Source organism: Otolemur garnettii, unplaced genomic scaffold (genome assembly GCF_000181295.1).
Source record: "Otolemur garnettii isolate 467f Iridium unplaced genomic scaffold, OtoGar3 scaffold00041, whole genome shotgun sequence".
NCBI classification, from domain to species: Eukaryota; Metazoa; Chordata; class Mammalia; order Primates; family Galagidae; genus Otolemur; species Otolemur garnettii.
In genome coordinates, this window is record NW_003852436.1 from 10,291,480 (window position 1) to 10,317,278 (window position 25,799).

A 25,799-nucleotide genomic window follows, 5' to 3' on the forward strand; every position below is an offset into this window, starting at 1 on the left:
CAAACGCAATGCTGAGTAAGAGAACATACTGTGACAATAACAAGATAAGTGTAGCTACAAGTGTCATAAGAAATATAACAGAAACAGCACAGGGCACAATATACAACACTGCAGCTTGCCCCCCCCCCCCACACACACACCTATTGTGGGCTTTGGGCATCGCAACACATCTCAGCCTAACCATATAAGGTGAAAAACTCCCCCCACCCAATGGCAGGAAGGGGAAAACATCCCCACTGGTTAAGAAGAAAAGGTGAGGAGACAACCTCAGGAAGGAGGAGAGGCCAGACAGGAAAGAAGAGAAACCCAAAGAGCCCCCAGTGCCACTGTTTGCTGAGATGTGTGCCCCTTCCTACTCCTTCTGGAGTGTACTGCCCATGCTGATTACACTCTGCTTGACACGTGCATGCTCTTAACCCTTTAACAGTGAACTTTTATTTTAATGAACTTTGCTCCTTCAAACTTGTCTCTTACTTTCATTCTTTGATGGGTAGAAGATAAAAACCAAGTAGATGAACAGCGAGTAATAAAAGTACCACAAACTGGATGGCTTAAAAGAATAGAAATTGGCCAGGCCCAGTGGATTGCTTGAGCTCAGGAGTTTAAGACCAGCCTGAGCAAGAGTGAGACTCCATCTTTAAAAAATAGCTGGGCACTGTGGCAGGCGCCTGTAGTCCCAGCTACTTGGGATTCTGAGGCAAAGAGGATTGCTTAAGTCCAGAGTTTGAGGATGCTGTGAGCAATGATGCCACCACCCTCTACCAAGGGTGACAAAGTGAGACTCTGTCTTAAAAAAAAAAAAAAATAGAAATTTATTTTTTCACACTTCTGAAAGTTAGATGTCTGATATGGAGGTTTGAGTAGGTCTATGATCTCTTTGAAGGCTCTTATGGGAGAATCCATCCCTGCTTCTTCCAGCTTCTGGGAGCCCAGTATCTTTGGCTTGTGGCAACATAACTCTAATCTCTGCCTTTGTCATCACACAGTGATCTCTCCCTGTGTATCTGTCTTCATATGGTATTTTCATCTTTGTAAAAGGAGACCAGGCATAATGGACTTTGGGCCATCTTCATGAGTTCTTCTTAAATTGACTACATCTACAAAGAATCTGTTTAAGAATTAGGTCATACCCAAACATTTGAAAATACATAAAGTAGAAACTGAAAAAACTAAAAAAAAACATATAGACAAACCTAACTTGCTTTTGATTTTTAGTTGAAAGACAGGGCTCCACTATGCTGCCCAGCCTAGACTCAAATTCCAAGGCTCAAAGGATCCTTTCACCTCAGCATCCCAAGTAGCTGGGACAAATCTAAATTTATAGTTGGAGACTTCAACACTCTTCTCAGTAAACAACAGGTCAAGTAGACAGAAAATCAGTAAGGAAAGAGAGATAAAAATAGTATTAACAACCAAATTTAACCCAATTGATATCTACAGAACACTTTACCTAACAACAGAATATGTACTCTTTTCAAACACACATTGACCAAGACAGATCGTGTTCTGAGCCAATAAATGAATTTGACTAATTTAAAAGAACTGAAGTCAGACAGAATATGTTCCCCAACTATAATGGAATTAAAAAAGAAATGTTAGACAAATCCCCCAAATATGTGGAAATTATATAACACTATTCTAATTCTTTTCTTTTTGCGAGACAGAGTCTTGAGCTCAGTCACCCTGGGATTGAATGCCATGATGTCATAGCTCACACTCTGGGCTCAACCAATCCTTTTGCCTCAGCCTCCCGAGTACCTGGGACTACAGGTGCTCGCCACAATGGCCAGCTATTTTTTTTTTTTGGAGATGAGGGTCTTGCTCCTGCTCAGGCCAGTCTTGAATTCTTGAGCTCAGGAGATCTACCCACCTCCGCGTCTCAGAGTGCTAGTACAATACAATTCTAAATAATCCATAAGTCAAAAAGTCGTAAGGGAAATTATGAAAGATTTTGAATGGAATAAAAATGATATAAAATTTATTGGACTCAGATAAGACAGTGCTTTGAGAAAAAACTGTAGCAGTAAATGGTTTAATATTAGAAAGGAAAAAATGTGAAGGCATGATGGTTCACACCTGTAATCCTAGAGGAAAGAGGATCACTGAAGACCACAAGTTTGAGACCATCTTGGGCAACAGCCAGACCCTATGTCTACAAAACATAAAAAAATTAGCCAGGACTGGTGGCACATGTCTGTAGTCCCAACTATCCAGAAAGGATCCAGGAGGATCTCTTGAGCCCAGGACTTTGAGGTTGCAGTGAGCTATGATAAAACCACTGGTCTCCAGCCCAGGCAACAGAGCAAGACTCTGTTTAAAAAAGAAAAAAAAAAAGAGGAAACTGTTCTCAAATCAACTGTTTAAAGTTTTTTTCCACCTTAAGATAGTATTAAAAAGGAAGAGAAATAAATCTAAATCAAGTAAAATAGGAAAAAATAGTAAGAAAAGTAAAGATAATTGAAATTACAAACAAAAAAATAATTAAGATCTCAAGCCAGACTGGTCCAGAGGGGGACAAAGGTAAAAATAAATTATCAACATTAAGAATGAAGGGTGCTCGCTTCAGCAGCACATATACTAAAATTGGAACGATACAGAGAAGATTAGCATGGCCCCTGCGCAAGGATGACACGCAAATTCGTGAAGCATTCCATATTTAAAAAAAAAAAAAAAAGAAAGAAAAAAAGAATGAAGGAAAGGCGAACTGAAAATGAAATAAAAAAATTCTGTGAAAGATGCAGACTACCAAAACTCACTCTATAACAAACAGATAATAAATATAGGGCCATTCATATTAACAAAATTGAGGTCAAAGTTTAAGAAACAACCGTCCCAGAAATAAAACTTCTACCCTCAATGGTCTCATTAGTGAATTCCATCAAACATTTAAGGAAAAATAATAATTCCATACCATTTTTTCCAAAAAATAGTAGAAGAAATAACTCTGAAACTCATTTTGTCAAACAATCATTATCCAGATGCAAAAAATGGACAAAGATATTATAGACCAATATCTTTTTTGAATCAAGTTATAAAAATTCTTCAGAAAATATTTGCAAATTGAATCTAGCCATTTATTAAAAGGCCAATACATTGTAATCTGATTTGTCCCCAAAATGAAACACTCCAAAATCAATAGTGTAATTCATTATACTAACAAACTAAAATACAAAACAAAACAAAAAAAGCCAATCATCTTCAGAAAAAACACTTAACAGAGGTCAATACCTAATTATAATGAAAACTCTCAACAAACTAAGAATAGATGGGAACTTATTCAACCTAACAAAAGGCATTTACAAAATACTCTATAGCTAATAGCATACTTAATAGGAAAGACTGAATGCTTATCCCCTAAGACCACAGTGCAGGCACCCTTAGTACTTTTTGTAAACATTGTATAGTACAGTAAGTTTTCATTCCAAGGTGCTATATTCATTTGTGGAGGAAGTCCCAAAGTCTTCTAAAAAGCTGCTAGTAGGCAGTGCCCGTAGCTCAGTGGGTAGGCACCAGCCACATACACCCAGGCTGGCTGGTTGGAACCTGGCCTGGGCCAGCTAAACAGCAATGACAACTGCAACAAAAAAATAGCTGGGCATTGTGGCGGGTACCTGTACTCCCAGCTACTTGGGAGGCTGAAACAAGAGAATCCCTTAAGCCCGAGAGTTTGAGGTTGCTGTGAGCTGTGACGTCACAGCACCCTACCAAGAACAACATAGCGAGACTGTCTCAAAAACAAACAAAGAAATACAAAAAACTTATATTTTTAAAGTAGATGAGTTACTGTAGTTTAATAGGATATAGTTCCCAGCAAAACTACTGATTTTCTTCCTATCTTTTAAAAATATAACTTTTACATTATCTATTCTAGTTTTTATGTTGAGCCAATGATAACACGGTTTTGTTTGAAGAAATAACCCTTTTTTCACTTCTAAAACTTGTTTCAAATGATAAATTGTGGATTCATATATAAAAAAAGTGCAACCTGTTGTGAAAGTGGAATAGTACAAAAAATAGATCACATAAAAAAACAGTGTTTTCTGATCCTTGCTTCTTAATGGTTCATAGGTAACATACATTTAGTTATTAAGGTTTTTAGAAGAAGGGACAATTTCATTCATTTCTGATTCTGGCAGAGTCCTCAGAATAATGTACACAAAAAGTATCTAGCAAAGATTTAAATATCAGTTATTATAAAGGTACTTATGTTGAATAAATACATTTATTCAAGTAACTGGACTTTGAGAATAAGGAACTGGACAGAGATTTGGACATAAAAATAAAAGATAATTTATTTCATTATCCACTATAAAAAGCATTTTATATATTCATGTAAAATAAATTTTAAAACCACAGGAAATACAAGAATGAGAAGTAGATACAAGTATATTTTTAAAACTATAAATGCATGCAGGTTTTAAAAATGTCTTTCTATTAAATTCACCTTCTATAGTGAGAGAAAAATACCCAAGCCTTAAGTCAGACATGAACTAATGCCACTTATTCAGCTTTAAAAAAAAAAAAAAATCAAAAAACATTTCCTAGGTTTTTTAAAAACAGTTTTTATGTAAATTCATGACAGGTATTCTCTTCTCTGTCTGAATCTACACCCAGCACTAAGCTAAGAAAATAGAAAGCATTATGGGATAAAACTAGTAATGCTATGCAAATAAAACAATTCATTTATAAATAATAATAAACAGCTATTCCATGTCACAGTAAATTAATATGACTAGAGAATAAAAACTTTGAGAAAGATTACTGATTGGCATTGTGTTGCTGGAGTATGTCAGAATTATTCATCACCCTGACAGTAATATTAACCACATTCCATTTCAGTTGCTTCATTTTATCATTTTCTAACTAATGTTAAAAAATAATGTCATTGGAGGCTGCTTAAATTAAATGTAGAGCTAACCTCTTATAGAGTCATTCAAAAACTTTTTAGAAGATAACTTCTAGTAGCAAACAAAATCTGTAATATGGAGAGCTAATGCTTAATACATATAAATTTAGAAATATAGTCACGCAAAATAATTTAAATAGACTTACTACTTTAAAAACAAAACTTCAACAAGTCTTCTAAATGCATCACATATATGTTCTCACTTTGCTGAATGTAGCAGTATCATAGGGATAATGTTGCACAGTTGTTATTTTAGACAAACACACCACACTTAACAATGATAATGTATAAAAAGGTCAGTTTACCCATGAAAACATTTCTTCAGGGTTATATAACAGAAATAGTAGTTTAAGGCCAGGTGCAGTGGCTCATACCTGTAATCTTAGCACTCAGGGAGGCTGAGGCAGGTGGATTGCCTGAGCTCACGGGTTCGAGACCAGCCTGAGCAAGAGTGAGACCCCATCTCGAAAAATAGCCAGGCATTGTGGCAGGCACCTATAATCCCTGCTACTTGGTAGGTGGAGGCAACAGAATCGCTTGAGCCCAAGAGTTAGAGGTTGCTGTGAGCTATGACAGCACAGCACTCTATTGGGGGTGACCAAGTAAGACTCTATCTAAAAAAAGAAAGAAAGAAAGAGAGAGAGAGCGAGCGAGACAGATCAGTTTGCTACCTAGGATCACCCAAGTTAAGTAATTTAGTAAAGGTCTCCCTACTTTTAAATCTAAGCAGAATAACACATCTATCTAAATCCAAATATTTTCTACTTTGGTCCTCTAATTTCGTTTTTCCAGGCTATTTTCCTCAGATCATGTTGATAATCTTTTAGAAGACAACTGCGCTTATCTTCCAACTTGTCTAATAATTTTATTACTGCTCTTTCTTGTTTTATGATTATTCACTTTTCATAGCACCATTTTCTTGTTCTATTAATGCAATATTTTTCTTTTATTTCTCTAAGTGCATTTGTTCTAGGTCTTTTGCTTTTTATTATTTCTTCCACTTCCTAAATTGCCTGTTTCCTCAGGTTTCTTTTTATTTTTCAGTTTGCTTCAGTAGGTCAGCTTTCACATTGCAGATTGGCTTTATATCTGTTGCTAGTATTCGGCTGCATCTTCATGTTTAAGAATAAGGCAGGGAGGAGCTGACTGAAGCACAGGAAGCATAAATAACAATGTGACCTGGACTTCACTGAAGGAAAATCAAGTAAGATCCCTGAACGTTATCAGCATTTAGGTCTTCTCTCTTGAGCCATTCAGTAAGTCCAAAGGGTGGTACAATCTCTTGTCTGTGGGGTAGGGGTGGTATAAGCCGAGCTGCCAGCGTTCTGATAGCATGACAGCAAAAGGGGTCTGGGGGCTTTCAAAGTTCAGTACTTATGCCTTTCAGTTATAATCCTCCTGTTTCTCATCTTCTACCTTAAAACCTCCTTCTGTTCATGCTTAGTGTTTTCATCTCAGAAATTACCATGACATGGTTTCTCCAAAAAGCAAATCTCTAGCCTTTCAATAATACAGCAGGAAGGGTAGTTAGATTATGGAATGAAGTAGATATAAAGTAAGTATTCAATATAAAATATTTGTTCCAGGGCATATTTGAAGTCAACCAGTTCACTGTCAGTGATCAAATCCTGGAAAATAAGTAACCTTGGAGAGTTCACTAACCTTATTACATCTTAGTTTCCTTATCTGTAAAATAAAGATAAAAACACATTCCTTCCAGTGTTGTTGAGGAGATTAAAGGAAAGAGCACATGTAAAATGTTTGTTACAGTGGAAGGCACCTATTAAGGCTTCCCTTACAATCAATCCTACAAATACACTCTGAACTTTCCCCATGTCGTTCTTACACTGATTCAACTGCACTTTCCAAGGCCAAGGAATGCAATTTATACCATAATCACTAAAATCCATGTGGCATATATTTGATGCCAAGATTAAAATATTTCAATATAGTGTGTCAGCCAATAAATAACACCTAAAACATAATCAAGTATGGGGTAATTTTTAGTTTTTTTCTCTGAATTTATATTTTATTTAATTTAAAATCCATCATTTATTGTTAAGTGTCATAGAGTTTGTTTCTATTTTTAAGCTTGAATTCTTTTGGTTTATTGAAGCCCCTCAAAAAGAAAGACAAACTAAAAGCTTTAACACCTTCTATGTTTAAACTATATTCTCCACCTCATCCCCCCAAAAAGAATTTTCTTTTCCCTTTGTGACATCTAGATGCTACATTGATTCCCAGTGCATCTGTTACAGAGCAGACAAAAAAGGACTGGCATTCGTCAGAAACAGCACTTAAAACATAAAGAGATAAAGAAGTGCTGTCTGATCAACAACAGTTAAATGTCGGTCGTCAATTCCAGGTCAAGATGTATGCTGTATATTAAATGTGTGTGTTGGAAAGAAATATGCCACACATAAACATATAAATATATATGCACACACACACACATATATGATGGAAGACAAATGAGAGAAAAGAAAAGCACTTACTTTGATAGAGAAAGACACACACACACATACTAAGGACAAACAGTAGCAACTCAGCAACGAGTAAATTCAGCAGAGCTTTGTCATTTGGTTCTCTTCAGTTTTTTCAGAATTTACTCTTTAGAAACATTTCAATCCAGAACAGAGCAACTGAAGCTCTCTAATAAATAGCATAGCACTGTAACGCAGGTTTTAAAAAGAAAACAAAACATAACTATTCTCAGAACCTGGGCCAAAATTTAAAATTCAGTTTTAGTAAATTTTCCTTACCTTACTCTACTGCAATTGAGGAATCAGGAGATCACAGTGCAGGTTCTACTTGCTCAACTCTTTACTTTTTTTATTTCTGCACTCTAAACCAAAATAACAGCTTACATTGTGCTTATACTTGAAAAATGAAAAAATTTTTTTCATTTTTCTCTACCTTAAACTCTCTTTTGATATTCTCCTTTCTTTGAAAAATGTGAGTTCTAATTATTAAAAAAAAAAAAATTTGCTTATCCATTGGCCATTCATGTTTTTCTCCCTCATCTTCACATTACTTTTTTTTTTTAAACTAGGATAGTAATTATTTTATTTTATTCTTTCAAATATACAAAAACTGAAAGTCCCTGGCATATATTAGTTTTAGTATTAGTATATGTTAGTATGTATGTTAGCAACCAATAAATAATGAACAGTTAACACTAGAGAATCTCTAGTTCTAAACAAATAATCTTTTTTTTTTTTTGAGAGAGGTTTTCTCTCAAAAACCTGAGAGACAGCTGAGACTACAGGGTTATCCCACTACCATATCCAGCTAATTTTTCTGTTATTTGTAGAGACAGGGGTCTCACTCTTGCATAGGCTGGTCTTGAATTCTTGGCCTCAATAGATCCTCCCACCTCAGCCTCCCAAAGTGCTAGGATTATAGGATTACAGATGTGAGCACCACACCTAGCTCCAAATAGCTTTTTTGTAAAATAGACTTAAAGACAACCAAAGTAGGCAATTTAAAAAAAAAGTTTTCCTTTTTCAAGTAATAGAATGTCGACAATGTTCTCCCACGTATTTTGGAATGAGAGGTAAAACGCAACTTGATAAAATAACATTAAAACACATTCAATAACTGGTGCCAAACTTGAGCAGAAGGGTCATACATCATCTGTGCTGACTTTGTTTTAATGTTATGTTATGCTATACTATTCTGTTCATACTTTTTTTAAGTAAGTACAGTTGTGAGCTGCAGTTTGAAAGCAACTGGCTTAATGTTCCGATTCTAGTTCTATCCATGTGCAACTTCAACTACGTGGTAGCTAAGGTTCTGCCTCTGTGAAGAATAATGATCTTATTTACTTTTGTGAGGGTTAAAGGAATTAACACATGTTGAATATATAGACAAGAGCCTGGCGTATAGTAAGTGTTCAATAAATATTAGTTAATAGTAAAATAATATTTTTTTTGTTGCCTTATGACTTCCATAGCCAAGATGATGAAGTTTTCATTTGGAAGTGTACAGTTTTCAACTGCGCTACTTTTTTTTTTTTTGTGAGACAAAGTCTCACTTTATCACCCTCAGTAGTGTGCTCTGGCATCATAGCTCACAGTAATCTCGAACTATTAGGCACAAGTGATCCTCTTGCCTTTGCCTCCCAAATAGCTGGGACTACAGGTGCCCACCACAATGCCTGGCTTGTTTTAGAGTCTGGGTATCACTCTAACTCAGGCTGGTCTCAAACTCCTGAGTGCAAGCAATCTATCTGCTGTGGCCTCGTAGAGTGCTGGGATTACAAGCATGAGCCACCACGCCTAGACTTCAACTGCACTTCAATCTAAGAACACACTAGTTTTTTTGGAATAGATAGGTGATTATGGTATACATACACAGTATTCAAGGTGGACATAAAGTTCATGTGCAATTTACTATGTTAAACTATTTTAAATCGCATACGAATTTTATGTACACCCTGTATATTCCAATATGACTATGGTGATCAATCAGAAAAAAAAATGATTGCCTCAGATTGTTGGGTTTTCCTCTCTTACCAAATTGTTTTACATAGTCACTCTCCAAAGCTGAGTAAAAATAAAAATAAATTATAATTACAAAGGAAATCTCCCCAATCTACAAAGGAAGTCCTGGTGCTGAAATGCTTGCCCATCATAATTTGTTTTTATAGTAAGACATTTTGTAAATGTACCCTGCCTTGATTATAATTTCTTATAAAGAAAAGACAAAAAAGCAAATATCGATTCTTATCTTCTCCAAGGAGGCTGTCAAAATATAAAATCAATGTGTATTTAAAAATATGGATTAATGTCACTCTAAATTCTATGCGTAGTTAGATCTGTCTTCTCATCAGTCAGAATTTCAGAGTACTGATGAAACAACTAGGAAAGTAGGAGGGGGGCAATCAGCTTCAAAATTGATCCCTACTTTTTTCTCATCTTTGAAGGAATAAATTAAACCATTACGCCAAATGAGAACTTTTTCAATATAAGAAAACATTTAATTTTCATCAGTTTGTCAGACTAAAGTAGATTTGAACTTCTCAACATACTAATAATACTAATTTGCAAAGAGTATAAAGAAATATTATACATGAAATAAAATTTCATACTTTCAAAAAGATACTTTTATGTTGTTCTACTCAGATTTTTCTTTTCAAAAAAAAATCAGAAAAATAATGTAGAAGAAACGTTGTTGACTACTTTAATTCAGCTTTAGAAAGAAAATTTCCTACGTAATACTGAAGAGATTACCAAATACAACTGTAGTTTTGTATCAAAGCTACTACAATTCCTCAGAAAACCAGCTTTGGAGAAATTAAATGAACATAAAAATGCATAAATAATTCAATATATTTTAAAGCCAGTCAGACTAACATTATCCACTTAAAAACAGGAATAAGATCTATTTATGTTCTAAATTAAGGTTTGCACACGTTTTCTAGGACTTCACAAGCTTATTTAAACAAATAGTTATGTCTGCAAAATGCATAGCATGGGACAAATCTTAGTACAATTCTATTATAATCATTATTTGAACAGATATAGCTCATTTACATATGAGATGCATTCCTGAAAATATGTGTATAAACAAGTATTTGAAAAGTGAATCACACTGTAAACATTTCAACAGACCTTAATACTCAAAGGAATGAGATACTTTTAATAAATAATTATCACTATTTTATTTTATTTTATTTATTTATTTATTTGAAACAGAGTCTCCATTATGTCACCCTTGGTAGAGGGCCATGGCATCACAGCTCATAGCAACCTCAAACTCTTGGGCTTAAGCAATTCTCTTGTCTCAGCCACTATAGTAGCTGGGACTATAGGTGCCCACCAAACACCTGCCTATTTTTTGTTGCAGTTGCCATTGTTGTTCTAGCTGGCCCAGCTGGGTTCTAACCCACCAGCCTTGGTGTATGTGGCTGGTGCTGTAACCACTGCTCTACGAGTGCTGAGCCAATTACCACTATTTTACATGAGCAAAAAACAATTTTCAAATATCTGATGTGCTTGATTATTTCAATTAAAATAATGTAGTTAATTCCAAACTCACTTATTTTTATCAATAGTTAATGAAACCAATTCATACTAGAGTTCCATTTTCATGAACCTGAATGACTTTTGCAGTATTCAAACTACTGCTGCTTTTTTTTTTTTTTTTTTTTTGAGACAGAGCCTCAAGCTGTTGCTCCGGGTAGAGCGCTATGGTACCACAGCTCACAGCAACCTCCAACTCCTGGGCTCAAGAGAGTTTCCTGCCTCCAACTCCCAAGTAGCTGGGACTACAGGCACCTGCCACATCGCCTGGCTATTTTTTGGTTGCAGCTGTCATTGTTTGACCAGGCCAGGCTGGATTCAAATCCGCCAACTCAGGTGTATGTGGCTGGCGCCTTAGCCACTTGAGCCATAGGCACCGAGTCTACTGCTGCTTTTTAAGAAAGGAGACATTAGCTATAATATATGCAGGCTGAGTGTTAGAGCTCCTCACTTTTCCCTAGACCTATTAATTACACTATTGTTCATCATTACACTACGTGCCCTTCAGTTTTTGCTAAAAGCACTCTTTATAAATATCCCTTCTTCAGCTAAAAGTACAAATGCAGTAAAACCTCCACGGTTGACCACCTCTCCACACTGACCACCTCCTTAAGATGACCTAATTTTCATAAACCAGACGGCACCACATGTACCTATCAGTAGCATTGGCCTAGTTCCTTATGTTGACCACCTCCATATATTGACCAGTTTGTGACAATCCCTTGGGTGGTCAACTTACAGAGGTTCTATGGTATTTCACAGAATAGCTCAAAAAAGAAAAATGAATACCTTTACAATTAAAGGCACAAACTCACATCGATGATATTTTTTATACCTTTGTTTAGTGGATATGGGAATACTTGGATAGAAACTTATGAAAGCAACTGTTTTGTTTTGGTTTTGCTGCTCCTCCTGTTACTTTTTTTGTTTGTTTATTTTTTGCAGTTTTTTGGCCGGGGCTGGGTTTGAACCCACCACCTCCGGTATATGGGGCCAGGGCTCTACTCCTTTGAGCCACAGGCGCCACCCTCCTCCTGTTTACTTTTGATGCAACAAAATATAGAAGCAAAATTACTATTAATCATCTAGTGGGGAATAAAAATAGCCCTGTTTATTATATCCAGAAGAAAAGCTGCAAAATCATTCACTAAAATAATACATTACTCACACAAAAAAAGTATTTGGCCAAGTTCCTTAGGAATAGTTGTAATATACAAATAAAATTCAATTTGAATAAAGGATTCTGTTTAGCTGGCCAATAATGCACAACAGAATTTTCTGATATTATTTCAATGAATTGTAATTCATTGTAATTAAACAAAAGCATAAGCCTACATAATAAAATTGTTTTGGGGGCTTTCTTCTGGCCATAAGAGGTTTTCAGTGGGGTAGAGAACAAAGATGAGGGTTAGAGAGTAGAAGCAGTTGGCAAGAAAGAGTAGTGGCAGGAGTAGGTAAAAGGATTGTGGGAGATGCTGTTCCAACATGCGATGGCAAAGAGAGAAATACAGCCTCAGGAGCCATGGGCAAATAGCCTCCCATTTGTCACTATTAGTCGCCATCAAAACAGAACTCTGGGCCTAGCCCACAATCCATCTTACTACCCACTGTATCTTTAGATTAAATAAAAAAAAATCCAAAGCACAGAAAAACTTAATAAGCTATGTGCTTAAGTAGAAGTCCAAACTGAAGAATTCAGTTCTAAAACAGGAAAGTAATTCTAGAATTCGAGAATGAGTACTTATCTGTCATTTGGTTTCCAAAGCAAATTTTATATTCTAACAAATTCATGAAAAATGAGATTTTTACTTTTATGTACAGAAAATTCAAACAATGGAGAGGGAGTAGGATATAACGGCCCAAGGATTAAGGATCTGTCCAGTTTTTATTATTGACCTACTACATGGCTCATTACACAAGTCAAACTAATACAGTCTTCATTTATTAGCTCTACAGATTACAGTGAAATACTATGAGGTCTTAGAACAAATGAAATACTTACATGTGAGTAAGGCTTACATATATGTAAGTAAGGCTTTATTTTATTTTTTTATTTTTTCAAACAACAACCATTTATTATTCCTCACGGTCAACAGGTCCACTGGGAAATTCTGCTGATCTGGGCCAGGCTTGGCTGCTCTTAGTTGGCCTCCTTCATTTGTTTGTGGTAAGTTGCCAGGTGAGGACTGGCTTGTTTGAGATGGACTCAGCTGGGACAGCTCAGCTGTCTTCCATGTGTCAGTCATACTCCTCTAGCAGGTTAACCTGAGCATATCTTGGGCATGTCCTTAATGTGATCACAGAGAAGCAAGAACAGAAACACAGCACTTTTTCCAAAGGACTAATTGCATCTAGTTTGTTAACTTTTTTTTTTCTTGTCTGGCCTTTCTTTTTCTGATGGTGGTAAAATATACATATATAAAATTTAGCATTTTGACCATTTTTAAGTTCGGGTACAAGGATGGCAGAAGAGAGAAATACAGCCTTAGAAGCATTAAGTACATTCCCACTGTTGAGCAATCATCTCCACTATCCAATCCCCAGAACCTTTTTCATTTTGCAAACCTGGAACTCTATACCTGCTGAACACTAACTCTTGATTCCCCTGACCCCAGACCCTGGTAACCATAGTTCTATTTTTTTGTCTCTATGAATTTGACTAATCTAAGTACTTCATGTGAATGAAATTATACAGAATTTGCCCTTTTGGGGACTGGCTTATTTTACTTAGCATAATACACAGATCACTACACCAAAGTTTTGAGACAGACTATTGCATTCATTATCTCACTTTTAGAAAACCCAGACCACAGAGTTCTTTGTGATTCACTCATACAAGCTTCAACTAGCTCAGTTTATCAGTGTTGCTGGGAGGGCTTCATTTGTTTCCATCCACACAGATTTTATGTTTCCTGACTTTTGTGTATCTAAAACTTTCATAATGATCCACATATAATATCTTCAAGGTTAATCAATAGTATAGTATATATCAGAGTTTCCTTACTTATTAAGGTTAAAAAAGAGTTCATTGTAAGTATATGCCACATTTTATTTATCTGTAAACAAAAACATTTGAAATGTCTCTACCTTTTTTTTTTTTTTTTGCAGTTTTTGGCTGGGGCTGGCCACCTCTGGTATATGGGGCCAGCATCCTACTCCTTTGAGTCACAGGTGCTGCCCAAAATGTCTCTACCTTTGACTGCTATGAGAAATACTACTACAAATTTGAACATCAGTATACAAATATATATTCATATCCCTGCTTTCATTTCTTTTGGATATATACCCAGGAGTAGAATTGTAGGATTACATACACTAATTCTATTTTTAATATTTTTGAGGAACTGCCATGCTGCTTTCTATGTCAGCCACACTGTTACACATTCCCACCGACAGTCTACAAGGGTTCCAATTCTCTACATCCACATCAATACTTATTTTTTTCTGGATTTGCTTGTTTTGAATAAAAGCCACCCTAAAGGTTGTGAAGTAGTATCTCACTGAGATTTTGATTCATAGTTCCCTAATAATTAGTGATGTTGAGAATCTTTTCATGTTTTCATTGGCCATTTGTATATTTCCTTGGATAAATGTCTGTTCAAGTTCTTTATCCATTATTTAATTTCTGTTGAGTTTTAGGAGTTGTTGATACATTCTTGTTATTAACCAGATATATAATCTGCAAATAAGGCTTAATTTTGAAACTTAAAAGCTCTCTTTTAAAATTGAAGAAGGCATAAAAATTGCTAGAATTTTATAGTTTTAATCACTATACCAGGCACCGGAGATACAAAAATTAATAAAATCTGGGGCGGCACCTGTGGCTTAAAGGAGTAGGGCACTGGCCCCATATGCTGGAGGTAGCAGGTTCAAACCCAGCCCAGGCCAAAATAAAAACCAAAACAAATTTAAAAAAATTAGTAAAATCTTCATATCCAATAATTTCCCTTAATAGGGAACACAGAGAAGAAAATGTTAGAATTATAATAAATTATGAAATGCATTATTACAGATGTACACAGAAAGTACCATGGAAGTTCAAATTTCTAGATAATGGAAAAGTTAACAGCAAAGGCACAAATGATAGACATAAGGCATTACAGGATCAGATACAATTTCAAAGGTGAGGAGACAGAAAATGTGGCAATAAAACAGGCAGCGGCCAATACTAAGCACTATTGTTTGTCATGAGCAAAATGTTAAACCTTTGTGTTGACATCACAGGTGATTTACTGTGATTCTCTGGACTATGTGAAGAAGATTATATCCTGTGAATAGAGAGTGGGAGTTACTCCTGAACATTCCCAACGTTAATCATGCAATGATACCCCCTGGAATGTATAAATAAGGGAACATGCTCTCTCTGGTGTCAAGGAAGTAGAAGTCTCTGAATTCTGTATGAAGCAAACTAGACATGGTGAGTGAAATGGTACCCGCCACACTGGGATCTGCAGAAACCAGGGAATGGTCCTCTGACTCAGATGGTATCACTGAAAGCCTTGCATTTCTATTTCTACTTTGGGTACTCAGCAGAGCTTTATTTAAATACTTCACTATGACCTAAGATGGATTAAGAAGAGTTGAGGGATAGCATTATGTATATTTGGGGGGAAAGTCAGTACTAAAAACAAGAAACCTGGTGTTCTGAGAACTTTAGAGTGACCTGGAGGGATAAAAGAACAGCACCTATGGCTCAAAGGAGGCAGGTTCAAACCCAGCCCCAGTCAAAAACTGCAAAATAAAAAGGAAAAAAAAGAGCAATACTGGTTCAAGGTACAGACAGAAGAGAAGCAATAAATAACCTCTAGGTTAAATACGTAGAATGTGTAAATATTTGTTAGGTATTACCAGAAATTACTAAGAAAAGAAGCTTTAGGAAAAAGATTATACTTTCTGAACACCTAAGCAAATGAAGGCAGAGACTCTTCAGTATTCCTTATGTGTTAAAGGAAATATGACCCTACATTTAAATTGGAGGAATCAGTTTGAACTCATGATGTAGTTCATCTTAAATATTTTCCTAGCTCCCTCTAAAAAGGATAAAGATAATGACAAATTCAGGGGCAATAAGTACAACAGTCCAATCTATGGTCTTTGGATATTATTTCCCACTAAAAGGAGCCCTACTAGGGCTCCTCAAAGAAATAGATGATTCTAGATCTGTGTCAGAAAATGTGAGGGGTGAAAACTAGAGTGCTTTGTCCTATCAGAGAGCATGGAAGTTATTATCAAAGACTACTAACGTTGTGTCAAAATGACTCAGAAGCAACTTCAAGAAGCTCCCGGTAGTCAAAGAAAGAAGTCCATAAAGATAATAATGGCAATGGATTGAAATGTCAAATACATTCAAACCTGTGAGATCATAAAGACAGTTTTTTAAAGTCAGTTTGGTACCATTAAGAGGATCTTAGGAACCAATTCAAGATTTTAAAAACTGGTATGTAAAAGAGAAATAATTAAACTTTTATCCTGTCTTTCATTTGCAAGGTACCACTGGATAACCTCATAGTAAATGAAGGGAAGTGTCTCTTGATAGAATGACTCTGAAAATAAATGAAACAAAGTGACACTAATTTGTAATGCTACTGAACTAATGCATCCAGGCATTAATTATCAGTAACTGTTGACGTCACAAAAGAAAAGTAGATATTGCAAACCTTTTAACAGGAAAAAAAAAAAAACACAAAAATGTCTTATGAAGCAGTCTTGCCAAAAATAGAGTCTGGATTCTATCAGTCTCTAGAATCAATTACCAATTTACAAGAAATATCAAAGACAGAGGAACATGTTAGACTACACCACAAAGTAAAGTCAGCAAAATCAACTCTCTGAGAAAACCCACAAAACAGTACGTTTTTTCACATAATAAATTAGGGGGAAAAAATGGAAGGTAAATGCTATAGATTAAAAGGAGACTTAAGAGATACATCAACTAATTGTAATGTTATGGACCTTATTTGGATCATGATTGGAATAAACTAACTAAAAGAATTAACAAAGTTATAATTAAATTAGAAATCCAATGACTAGTGGGTATTTGATATTAAGAAATCATTCAGAAATTATTAATATTTCAGGTTTGCTAAAGGTACTGTGGTTTTGATTTTATTTTTTTTTTTGAGACAGAGCCTCAAGCTGTCCCCCTGGGTAGAGTGCCATGGCATCACAGCTCACAGCAACCTCCAACTCCTGGGCTCAAGCGAGTCTCCTGCCTCAGCCTCCCAAGTAGCTGGGACCACAGGTGCCCACCACAATGTCCAGCTATTTTTTTTTTTTGGGTTGCAGCCGTCATAGTTGTTTGGCAGGCCCAGGCTGGATTCGAACCCGCCACCTTAGGTGTATGTGGCTGGTGCCTTAGCCGCTTAAGCCACAGGCGCCGAGCCATGGTTTTGATTTTAAATGACAGACTTTAGCTTTTAAAAACAAACACTGAAATATTTATGGATGGAATAATGTGATGTCTAGCATTTGCTCAAAACTAACATAGGAAGGGGAAATACGATGAACATAAAGGTGAAATAAGACTAACATTTGATCATTTTTGAAGCGGAGCAACTCATTATGAGAGTTTAGTCTGCTATTCTACTTTAATTCTTCATAATAAAAAACTTAAAAGGAAAAAAAGAAATGTAACCTTACATCCCCAAATGATGGTTCAAGATATTACATTTGGGCAGTGCCTGTGGCTCGGGGGTAGGGTGCCGGCCTCATATACTGAGGGTGGTGGGTTCACACCCGGCCCTGGCCAAACTGCAACAAAAAAATGGCCGGGCGTTGTGGTGGGCCCCTTTAGTCCTAGCTACTCAGGAAGCTAATGCAAGACAATCACCTAAGCCCAGGAGTTGGAGGTTGCTGTGAGCTGTGATGCCACAGCACTCTACTGAGGGCGACAAAGTGAGACTGTCCCTAAAAAAAGAAAAAAAAAGATATTACATTTATTGATAATCCAAGACAGAAAACGAAAGTTCTTGAGGAATATTTGAAAGTATGGAAAAATACTTATAGAAAGTTAAAAAAAAAGTATATACATACATATATACATATTTCTATCCATAAAAGACCAATATAAAATATAACTATTCCTTATTAATCTGAGATAAAATGGAGAAAATTTTCATTTTCTTCTACACATGATTTAGTATTAAAAATATTTTAATTTTACAATTAAAAATATTTTATAATTGGAAAAAATGTCATATTTTATTCTTTAATTCATTTGACATATTTTTTGAGTAGCAAGACTTTGTTAGGTAAGGGTGAAATAATGTCGAGAAAAAATTCTATTACTATGGAACGTAGTACGGGAAATAAAAAGAATCCAAAAAGTAGGTAGAGAAACATGCATAATGCAGGACATGGCAGATGCTATGAAAGAAGCAGAGAGTAAAATGGAAAAGAAAGTAGACAATAACGGTCTTTCTGAGGAGGGTGATTTAAAGGATGAGAGTGAGGCAATAACAAAGTAAAGAAACAAAACATTAAAGTTGAAGAAGAAAAGCTCTGCATTGAGAAAAATCTTTTCTATATTCAATGATTAGTCAAGAAAGGTTTAGGGAGTTATAAAATTTAATATTAGATTTAAAGAGGACCTATTTTGTTGCAGTGAAAATGGATCAAAGAAGAGTAAGAAGCAACAGGGAAATCAGTTAGGAGACTTAGAATAGAGTAGGGTCAGTTGTCTTCATGTGAGTATTGCCTATGATTTTCTTCAAATGTTTTTTCAAATACTAATACCCACTAGAAGTTGCTGTCATTTGTGGAAAATATCTTCCTGCATGTATATGAAAAAATGAACATAATGTAGCCTTCTTAATGGTCATCAAGGTTATCACACACTTTAATTGTTTTAAACTTGAGAACCTTAAAAATACATTCAAAAGATAATATTAAAGCTACAAATATATAAAAGATTTTTTAAAGTTATATGAAATTAATTAAATACAATCAAAATTATATTTATAATATCTTTCAGATGATTAGTAAGACATTACCTTGGACAAATCTCTAAAATTGCTGGGTAAGGTAAGATCCAGTTCTTCTGATTCATAATTAGTGATGACCCAGGGAAACACTGGATACTGATTTAAGTCATTGTAACTGCGTCCTGGTCGGGAGAAAAAATGAAATGCTATAAGATTCAGTGATATAATTTACTAAAAGAAAGAACAATCAATGATTTTTGAGTGCCAGATATTGTTCTTAGTGTCCAAACTCGATCTCATTTAACACTCATAATAATCCTATGAAATCAGTATCATCTCCATTATATGAATGAAAAATTGAAGCAAAAAAGTTAGGTAACTTGTCCCAAATCATACTAGCAATAATTGAACCATACTCAAATCCAGATATTGTGGTCCCCAAGTTTATGCTCTTTTAAACCACACTTGTTTTTTTAGCACTTGATAGGCTGCTCCAAATAAAATACTCTTTATTAAGACTTTAGGAAACAATTTACAATTCTCTTACTATTTTTCAAATTCAGAATCCTTTCTCTATGGCTAATGAAATAACCAGGTTTAAGTGAATTATCTCCTGTAAACATTCGCTAGTCATCTGTAAAATGAGGGAGTTGCCAAATAAATAATAATGTAATTTCTGTGGCAGTTTTCAAATTTTATGATCCTCTGAAAATAATGCAGAGCATTATCAATGTTGTTTCCTCTGATCTCTAAATGCTGCCGCATGTTTTTCTAATGCCTCTTCTAAACCAGTGACATTCAGCGACATACTCAGATTTATTAAAAATATAAATTAAAGCAAAAGATGAGGTAGTCCTTCTACACACATACAGCAGTTTTCTGGATATTACCACATTAGTGAAGTAGCATAAAAGATGAGATCATTGTTTCTGGAGTCAAAATCCTAGTGTTCAAATCCCAGATCCTATTTATTAATCTGTAACATATTTTTAGTTAGATTAATGTGATCAGACTTTTATGGCTAAAATATAAGGGAGACAATTATGTTAATATTGTTTGAATTCCTTGCTTATTGTGTATTCTATCATCTCCATTCTTTTTTCCTTTTTTTTTTTTGGAGACAGAGCCTCAAGCTGTTGCCCTGGGTAGAGTGTTGTACTGTCACAGCTCACAACAACCTCCAACTCCTGGGCTTAAGTGATTCTCTTGCTTCAGCTTCCCAAGTAGCTAGGACTACAGGCACCCACCACAACACCTGGCTATTTTTTGGTTGTAGTTTTCATTGCTGTTTGGCAGGCCCGGGCTGGATTTGAACCCGCCAGCTCTGGTGTATGTGACTGGCGCCTTAGCCACTTGAGCTACAGACGCTGAGCCTCCATTCCTTTTTCTTTATAAAACATATACTGATGTCATATCACTATAGAGCTGAATATTAAAGCAGTTCTCCACACAGATTCATGGTATATAAGCCTTTCTTATGATCTGATTTTTAAAAAATTTTTATTTTACTCTATTTATCTTAGGGCTTGGGGTTTATTAGGGTACAGAGTTCTTTATTGACTAATCTGGAAAGAGTCTTACAAAATACTGATAGCAAGGACAATTTTAATTCAGAGGCAATTATGGCACTACCTATTTCTGTTAATAATTTTGATTTCTCCAAGAAAAAATAACCAAACTTAGCACAAAAATCATCTTTTATGATTTCCCTTTTCCTCCTACTTTCTTCTCCTTCTGATTTAAATGTTAGTTAAGAGTAAAATCCTCATCTTGTCCCATCTATTTACTTAATCTGAAATAATCAAAAAATTATTGTACCTAGAAGAGAATGTATCTGCTAAGTGTGATTAAACTTTAATTAAGTTAAACTCTCTATATAGTTATTGAGTGCGTACTGACTGCCATTTGGGAAATGTGTCATGATATCCCAAGAATCTACATGTAGCACAGATAATAGTGTAAAAGAAATGTTAAATAACATGAGACTTTACTCTTTAATGTACATAAAAACCACTCAAATTATTGATTCTACTTTCAAAATAGAATATACAGAGGGTATATTTAAAGACATTGTAGGCATAATAAAAGCTATTTGATATTAGATCATTTCATAAAGGTTGCTCCATAACCATTATCATGTATTAAATCAACACAGGTTAATTGATGTATTACAAAATATGCAAAATATGACTATTAAACTTGTTATATAAGTTTAATACTTAAAAATCCTTTTAGGCACTAGTGATCTAATTCCCACTAAATTCAACACAACTGTTCACATTTTTTGCATTTGTTTTTCTCAGCTGACTCTAAGATGAACTTCTCCCTAATCAATAAAATTTAGACCTTTTAATGTGAGCCCTTCAACTTCCAATTCCTCATAAACCCCCACTATTTTTCCATGTAATTGCTCCCTAACTTTGTTCTCTGGATACTCTCGCACCACCATTCAAATTTCTCTTATGCATTATATCCAAGATAATTTTTTATATAGTTCTAATATCACTTATGTGCTCAAAAACATTTAAAAGTTTCCTCATGAACTGACTGTTAACTCCTCAAACTGACAGAAAATCCTCCATACTAATTCTCAGTTTTCTCATTGCATCTATATAAATATACAAATATGCATACACACACATAATTAGGATGTACATACACAACTTACCATTGATCTCCAGATAAAGTTTACATTTTCCCATCTTTGTAAATTCGTTTGTGCTTTCAGTTTTACATAGAATGACTTCTAATTTCCCATCTCCTCTGCTCACCAAAATCATTACCATTCTTACATGACCGTCAAAATCCTTCCCCATTTTCTCCTTACTCCTACCAACTGGGTGGAATATAATTTCCCTCTCTCCCTGCTCTTGTAATTACCATAGCACTTTGAATTTCGTTTATTGACTCCATAAATCCCTTTACTCTAGCATCATGTAAATACTCCCATTTGTACTTTATGTCTCTACGTAAACAACACGCCATATTCTCTGCATCTCCTTTGTGCCTTTCAGTTCAACACCAATTTGCTGAGCTGAATCTCAAGGGTCTTGCAATTACATTGTTTTCTTTATTCTACTTGTCAAAAATAAAAAGTAATGACACATCTCTATTCTTTATTCTCTTTCAAAGTAAATAGTTTCAGTGGGTGATTTTCAATGACATTACATGATTATGCATCCTTATGCAATGCCATTTGGTCTTTAGATTTTCATTACTTAATATTTTAGCCACAGTTTTCTTTTTCCTATGTTGTAATTTATTGTTTTATCATAAAACACATTTCTAATTAAGATATTAACATGTTCTTAAGTTTATGTGGTTCTTCAATCCCACTATTCCACAAGGGGAGGCCATTCTTATTACATGAAATAATTATAAAATCTCATTTTCCATTTTGGAAAAGAGTTTTTATACCCACTTTAAGTTCTTTCAAGTAGGCAATTCTTCATATACCAAACTGGATACTGTATTATCAAATTACTTTTGAGGGTATTCTACTAGTAATAATGGCAATAATAATAAGCTATGTATACTGGTACCGTAACCAGGTCACAATTAATAATTTATTGTCAATGTGTAAACTTAGGTTACCTGCTATGGTGTTGAGAAACATCAAATATTCAAAATTTGAAATCTCTCTGTGCTGCCATCGCTGGGTCATATTAGAAGCTTTGAAAAGTTGTCGTGGGCTAGCTAAAGAAATACGCCTGCAAGAAAAAGAATCAACACAATCAAACTTAACTTAAGATCTTAACTTAACTTAATTTGATTAAGATCAAATTAAACTTAAGATTAATTATTAAAATATATAACAATAATAAATCATGACTTATCTATGCTTGTGCATTCATAATGAAACCTATAATCCTGAAAAGTTCTATTTATGAACTTTTTTCTGATGAATAATAGAAACATTTCAATCCAAAATTCATTGTTCTGATTAGCCATAGGTCTATTATATATGTTCTATTTATTCAAGTAAGCTGTCATTACCATGCCATTATAATACTCACATTCTATAATGGTTGATTAATAACAGTATGATTAATAATTCATCATTTTATTTGATATAAAAAGGAATTATAGAAAGTAAAAAAAAATGCATGTAAGATTCTATTCATGTCTTTAACAATTTTAACAGTCATCACTGAAAGACACTGTTTGTACATTATAAATTTAAATACTATATTCGCATATTTGCATACCCTTTGTAACAAGGGGATTCTAAACTACTTAGGTGTCTATTCATGAGGTATCATTCAAGATTCTTTTATACAGCTTAATAGAAGACTAAGTTTTTGCGATCTCTTAATGAAATATAAGTATCAGTGAACACAAATGATCATTACTAAGAGCTCTGGGAAATAGGTGGCAGGACTAATTATTACATTCAAAGCCTAGGGTTTCAGAGAAGTATGCTGACATTGTTCTTCCTACCATAAAAAACAAGGTTACTATTTTTAAAAAAGGTTTGCGTATAATTGATATATTCTAAAATTTATCTAATTTTTAATGATTCAAAGATTTTAACTTTTTAATTTATTTTATTTTTAAAGACATAGTCTTATTTTGTTGTCCAGGCTAGAGGCACCATGGCATCAGCCTTGCTCACAGAAACCTAAAATTCCTGGATGCAAGAGATCCTCCTGCCTCATCCTTCTAAGTAACTAGAACTACAGATAAGTACCTCTGCACCCAACAAATTCTTAAAATTTTTTGTATAAACTGGGTCTTCGATTGCCCAGGCTAGTCTCAAACTCCTAGGCTCAAGTACTTCACCCTCCTTAGCCTCCCAAAGTGCTAGGATTATAGGTATAAACCACTATACCCAGCCTATGTCCCATAAATTTTGATATGTTATCTCTGTTGGATATAGGCATCTAAATCACTACACTTCTCAGTTTGAAAGGAGAAAAAGTTACTAGCCACAGGATTGCCCAAAGAGCACAGATGACCATGTAGCAGAGACCTGGCAGCACACATGGGGACAAAAAGAAAGGTGTTTGCAAACCCAGGCCCTCTCTAGATACTGAGAGGTATGTACAAGAGGAAATTATGCAAACATTAAAGCAAAGAATCAGTGGAGAAAAACATCCTTCCTACCACTCAAGTCATGCAGCCTAACTTACCCCTCTCTCCCCTATACTTGTCTAAGCTGCAAGATAATATGATCTTCTAGTGACTGTTTAACTCCTTGGTTAGTGCTCCTGCAGGGAAAAAAATGCCTGAATTCACCTGATAAGGTTGGGCAAAACTCACAGGGAAACAGGAGAACTAAAACGACACCGTGGGTGGATTCAATACATTGCAGCTATAACTTGAAACTGGCAGTAGATTGTATATATTTGTGCTGTAATACTCATGAAGTGTCAGAAAAAATACTCCAGATCAAAAAGAGCTGCAGGTGATAATAGGACACTCTTGTCATTTAACATCAGTGGTGAGTCAGGATTTAAGGACCTGTCTCTCCCCTCTCCTGTCCTGCTGGTTTAGAAATCAAAACCCTAAGTCTTAATGGCCCTGACTGTGGTGTTATCACACCTCAACCAGAAGGGGTACCTCATAAACTCCAACAAAATTCAGGACCATGCATGCCAGGTAAAGCTTATTGATGCTGCATGAGCAAATTTACAACATTCAATCCCCTGGCTATCAAAAACTGCTGTTGCTGAATGAAATGGACATTTTTCAGCCTATGTGTATGTCTTACTAATTTCTCCTCAGATCTTATCACCTTTAAATACTATTATTACTTGGCATTGCATTTCATAGATTTTCTATCTTTTAAGTTCTTCCTGTTTTTGTTCTTCTTTTTTTTTTCTTGAGACAAAGTCTTTCTCTGTTGCCTGGATAGAGGGCAGTGGCATTACCATAGCTCATAGCAACTTTAAACTCCTAGGCTCAAGCGATCCTCCTGTCTTAGCCTCCCAAGTCGCTGGGATGCCACATGCCTGGATAACCTTTTCTATTTTAGTAGAGATGGGGTCTTGCTCTTGATTAGGCTGGTCTTGAACTCCTGAGCTCAAGCAGTTCTCCTACTGTGGTCTCCTAGAGTGCTAGGATTACTGGTGTGAGTCACCACACCTGGTTTGTTTTTGTTCTTATTGTTGTTGTTACTATTTTCTCGGGGGTGAGGATGTTCTCTTTTGTATACCTAAGCTTTAAATGTTGAGGTTCTTCAGGATACAGTCCCAGTCATTCTACTATTGCTCCTCAGATGGACCCAATCCCTCTCATAGCTTCCAATTTCATTTACACAGCAATGATTCCCAATTATTAGACTTTTCTTTTGGTTCCAGACATTACTCTTTATATCTAACTTTCTGTTCAATATTTCAATCTGGACCTCTCTCACAGGTTTTGATTTCAATAGATCTAAAACTAAACTCATTTTCTGTCCATCCACCTCTTCCCCACAACCCCAGCCATGGAGACGGAAGAGGGTATAAACAACCACTGCTCCTCCAGTGCTCCTAATCTCAGTAAATGCAATTGAGCAGCTCAGCTCAATAGTGAGACTTGAGTACTGTGTAGATATGTTGAAATTTCCCTCTCTTACCACTCTCCAACATAACTCAAGTATTGAGTAGATATATTGACATTTCCCTTTCTTACCACTCTCCAACATAACTCATGTTCAAGTCTTATATAGTTATATTTTCTAAAAATCTCTAAGAATGCTTCTGTTCAACATACTATTACCATCACATATCACCTAGATTTCTTTCTTTTTTTTTTTTGAGATCTTTTTTTTTTTCAATAGGCTCCTGTCTCCTGAATAGCACCCTCTTCCTAAAATCACTAAGCTCTAGTGATAATTGCCATCCAGCATTTCTTAGAATACCAGAAGCTCTGGCTTGCTTCAAGTCTTTGCACATACTATTCCCCCTTTCAAAGGTTAGCTGGTTCTATTTCTTTTTTTTTTTTTTTTTGAGACAGAGC

The 25,799-nt window shown here is 35.2% G+C and overlaps 1 protein-coding gene and 1 non-coding gene across 6 annotated transcripts in view; one reads left to right on the forward strand and one right to left on the reverse strand.

Moving 5' to 3' along the window:
* The window catches only part of LRBA (LPS responsive beige-like anchor protein), a 736,826-nt gene that overhangs the window by 189,073 nt on the left and 521,954 nt on the right, over positions 1 to 25,799 (reverse strand). For all 5 annotated transcript variants that reach the window (XM_023513466.1, XM_023513464.1, XM_023513465.1 and 2 more), the window contains 2 exons: positions 22,449 to 22,564; positions 18,924 to 19,036 (listed from right to left, as the gene is read on the reverse strand). In XM_023513466.1, coding sequence (XP_023369234.1) covers positions 18,924 to 19,036; positions 22,449 to 22,564 — 229 coding nt within the window. The remainder of the gene's footprint in view (positions 1 to 18,923; positions 19,037 to 22,448; positions 22,565 to 25,799) is intronic.
* Positions 2,554 to 2,660, forward strand: LOC111725453. The gene has a single exon (XR_002773515.1). It is a non-coding gene; the product is annotated as a U6 spliceosomal RNA (small nuclear RNA).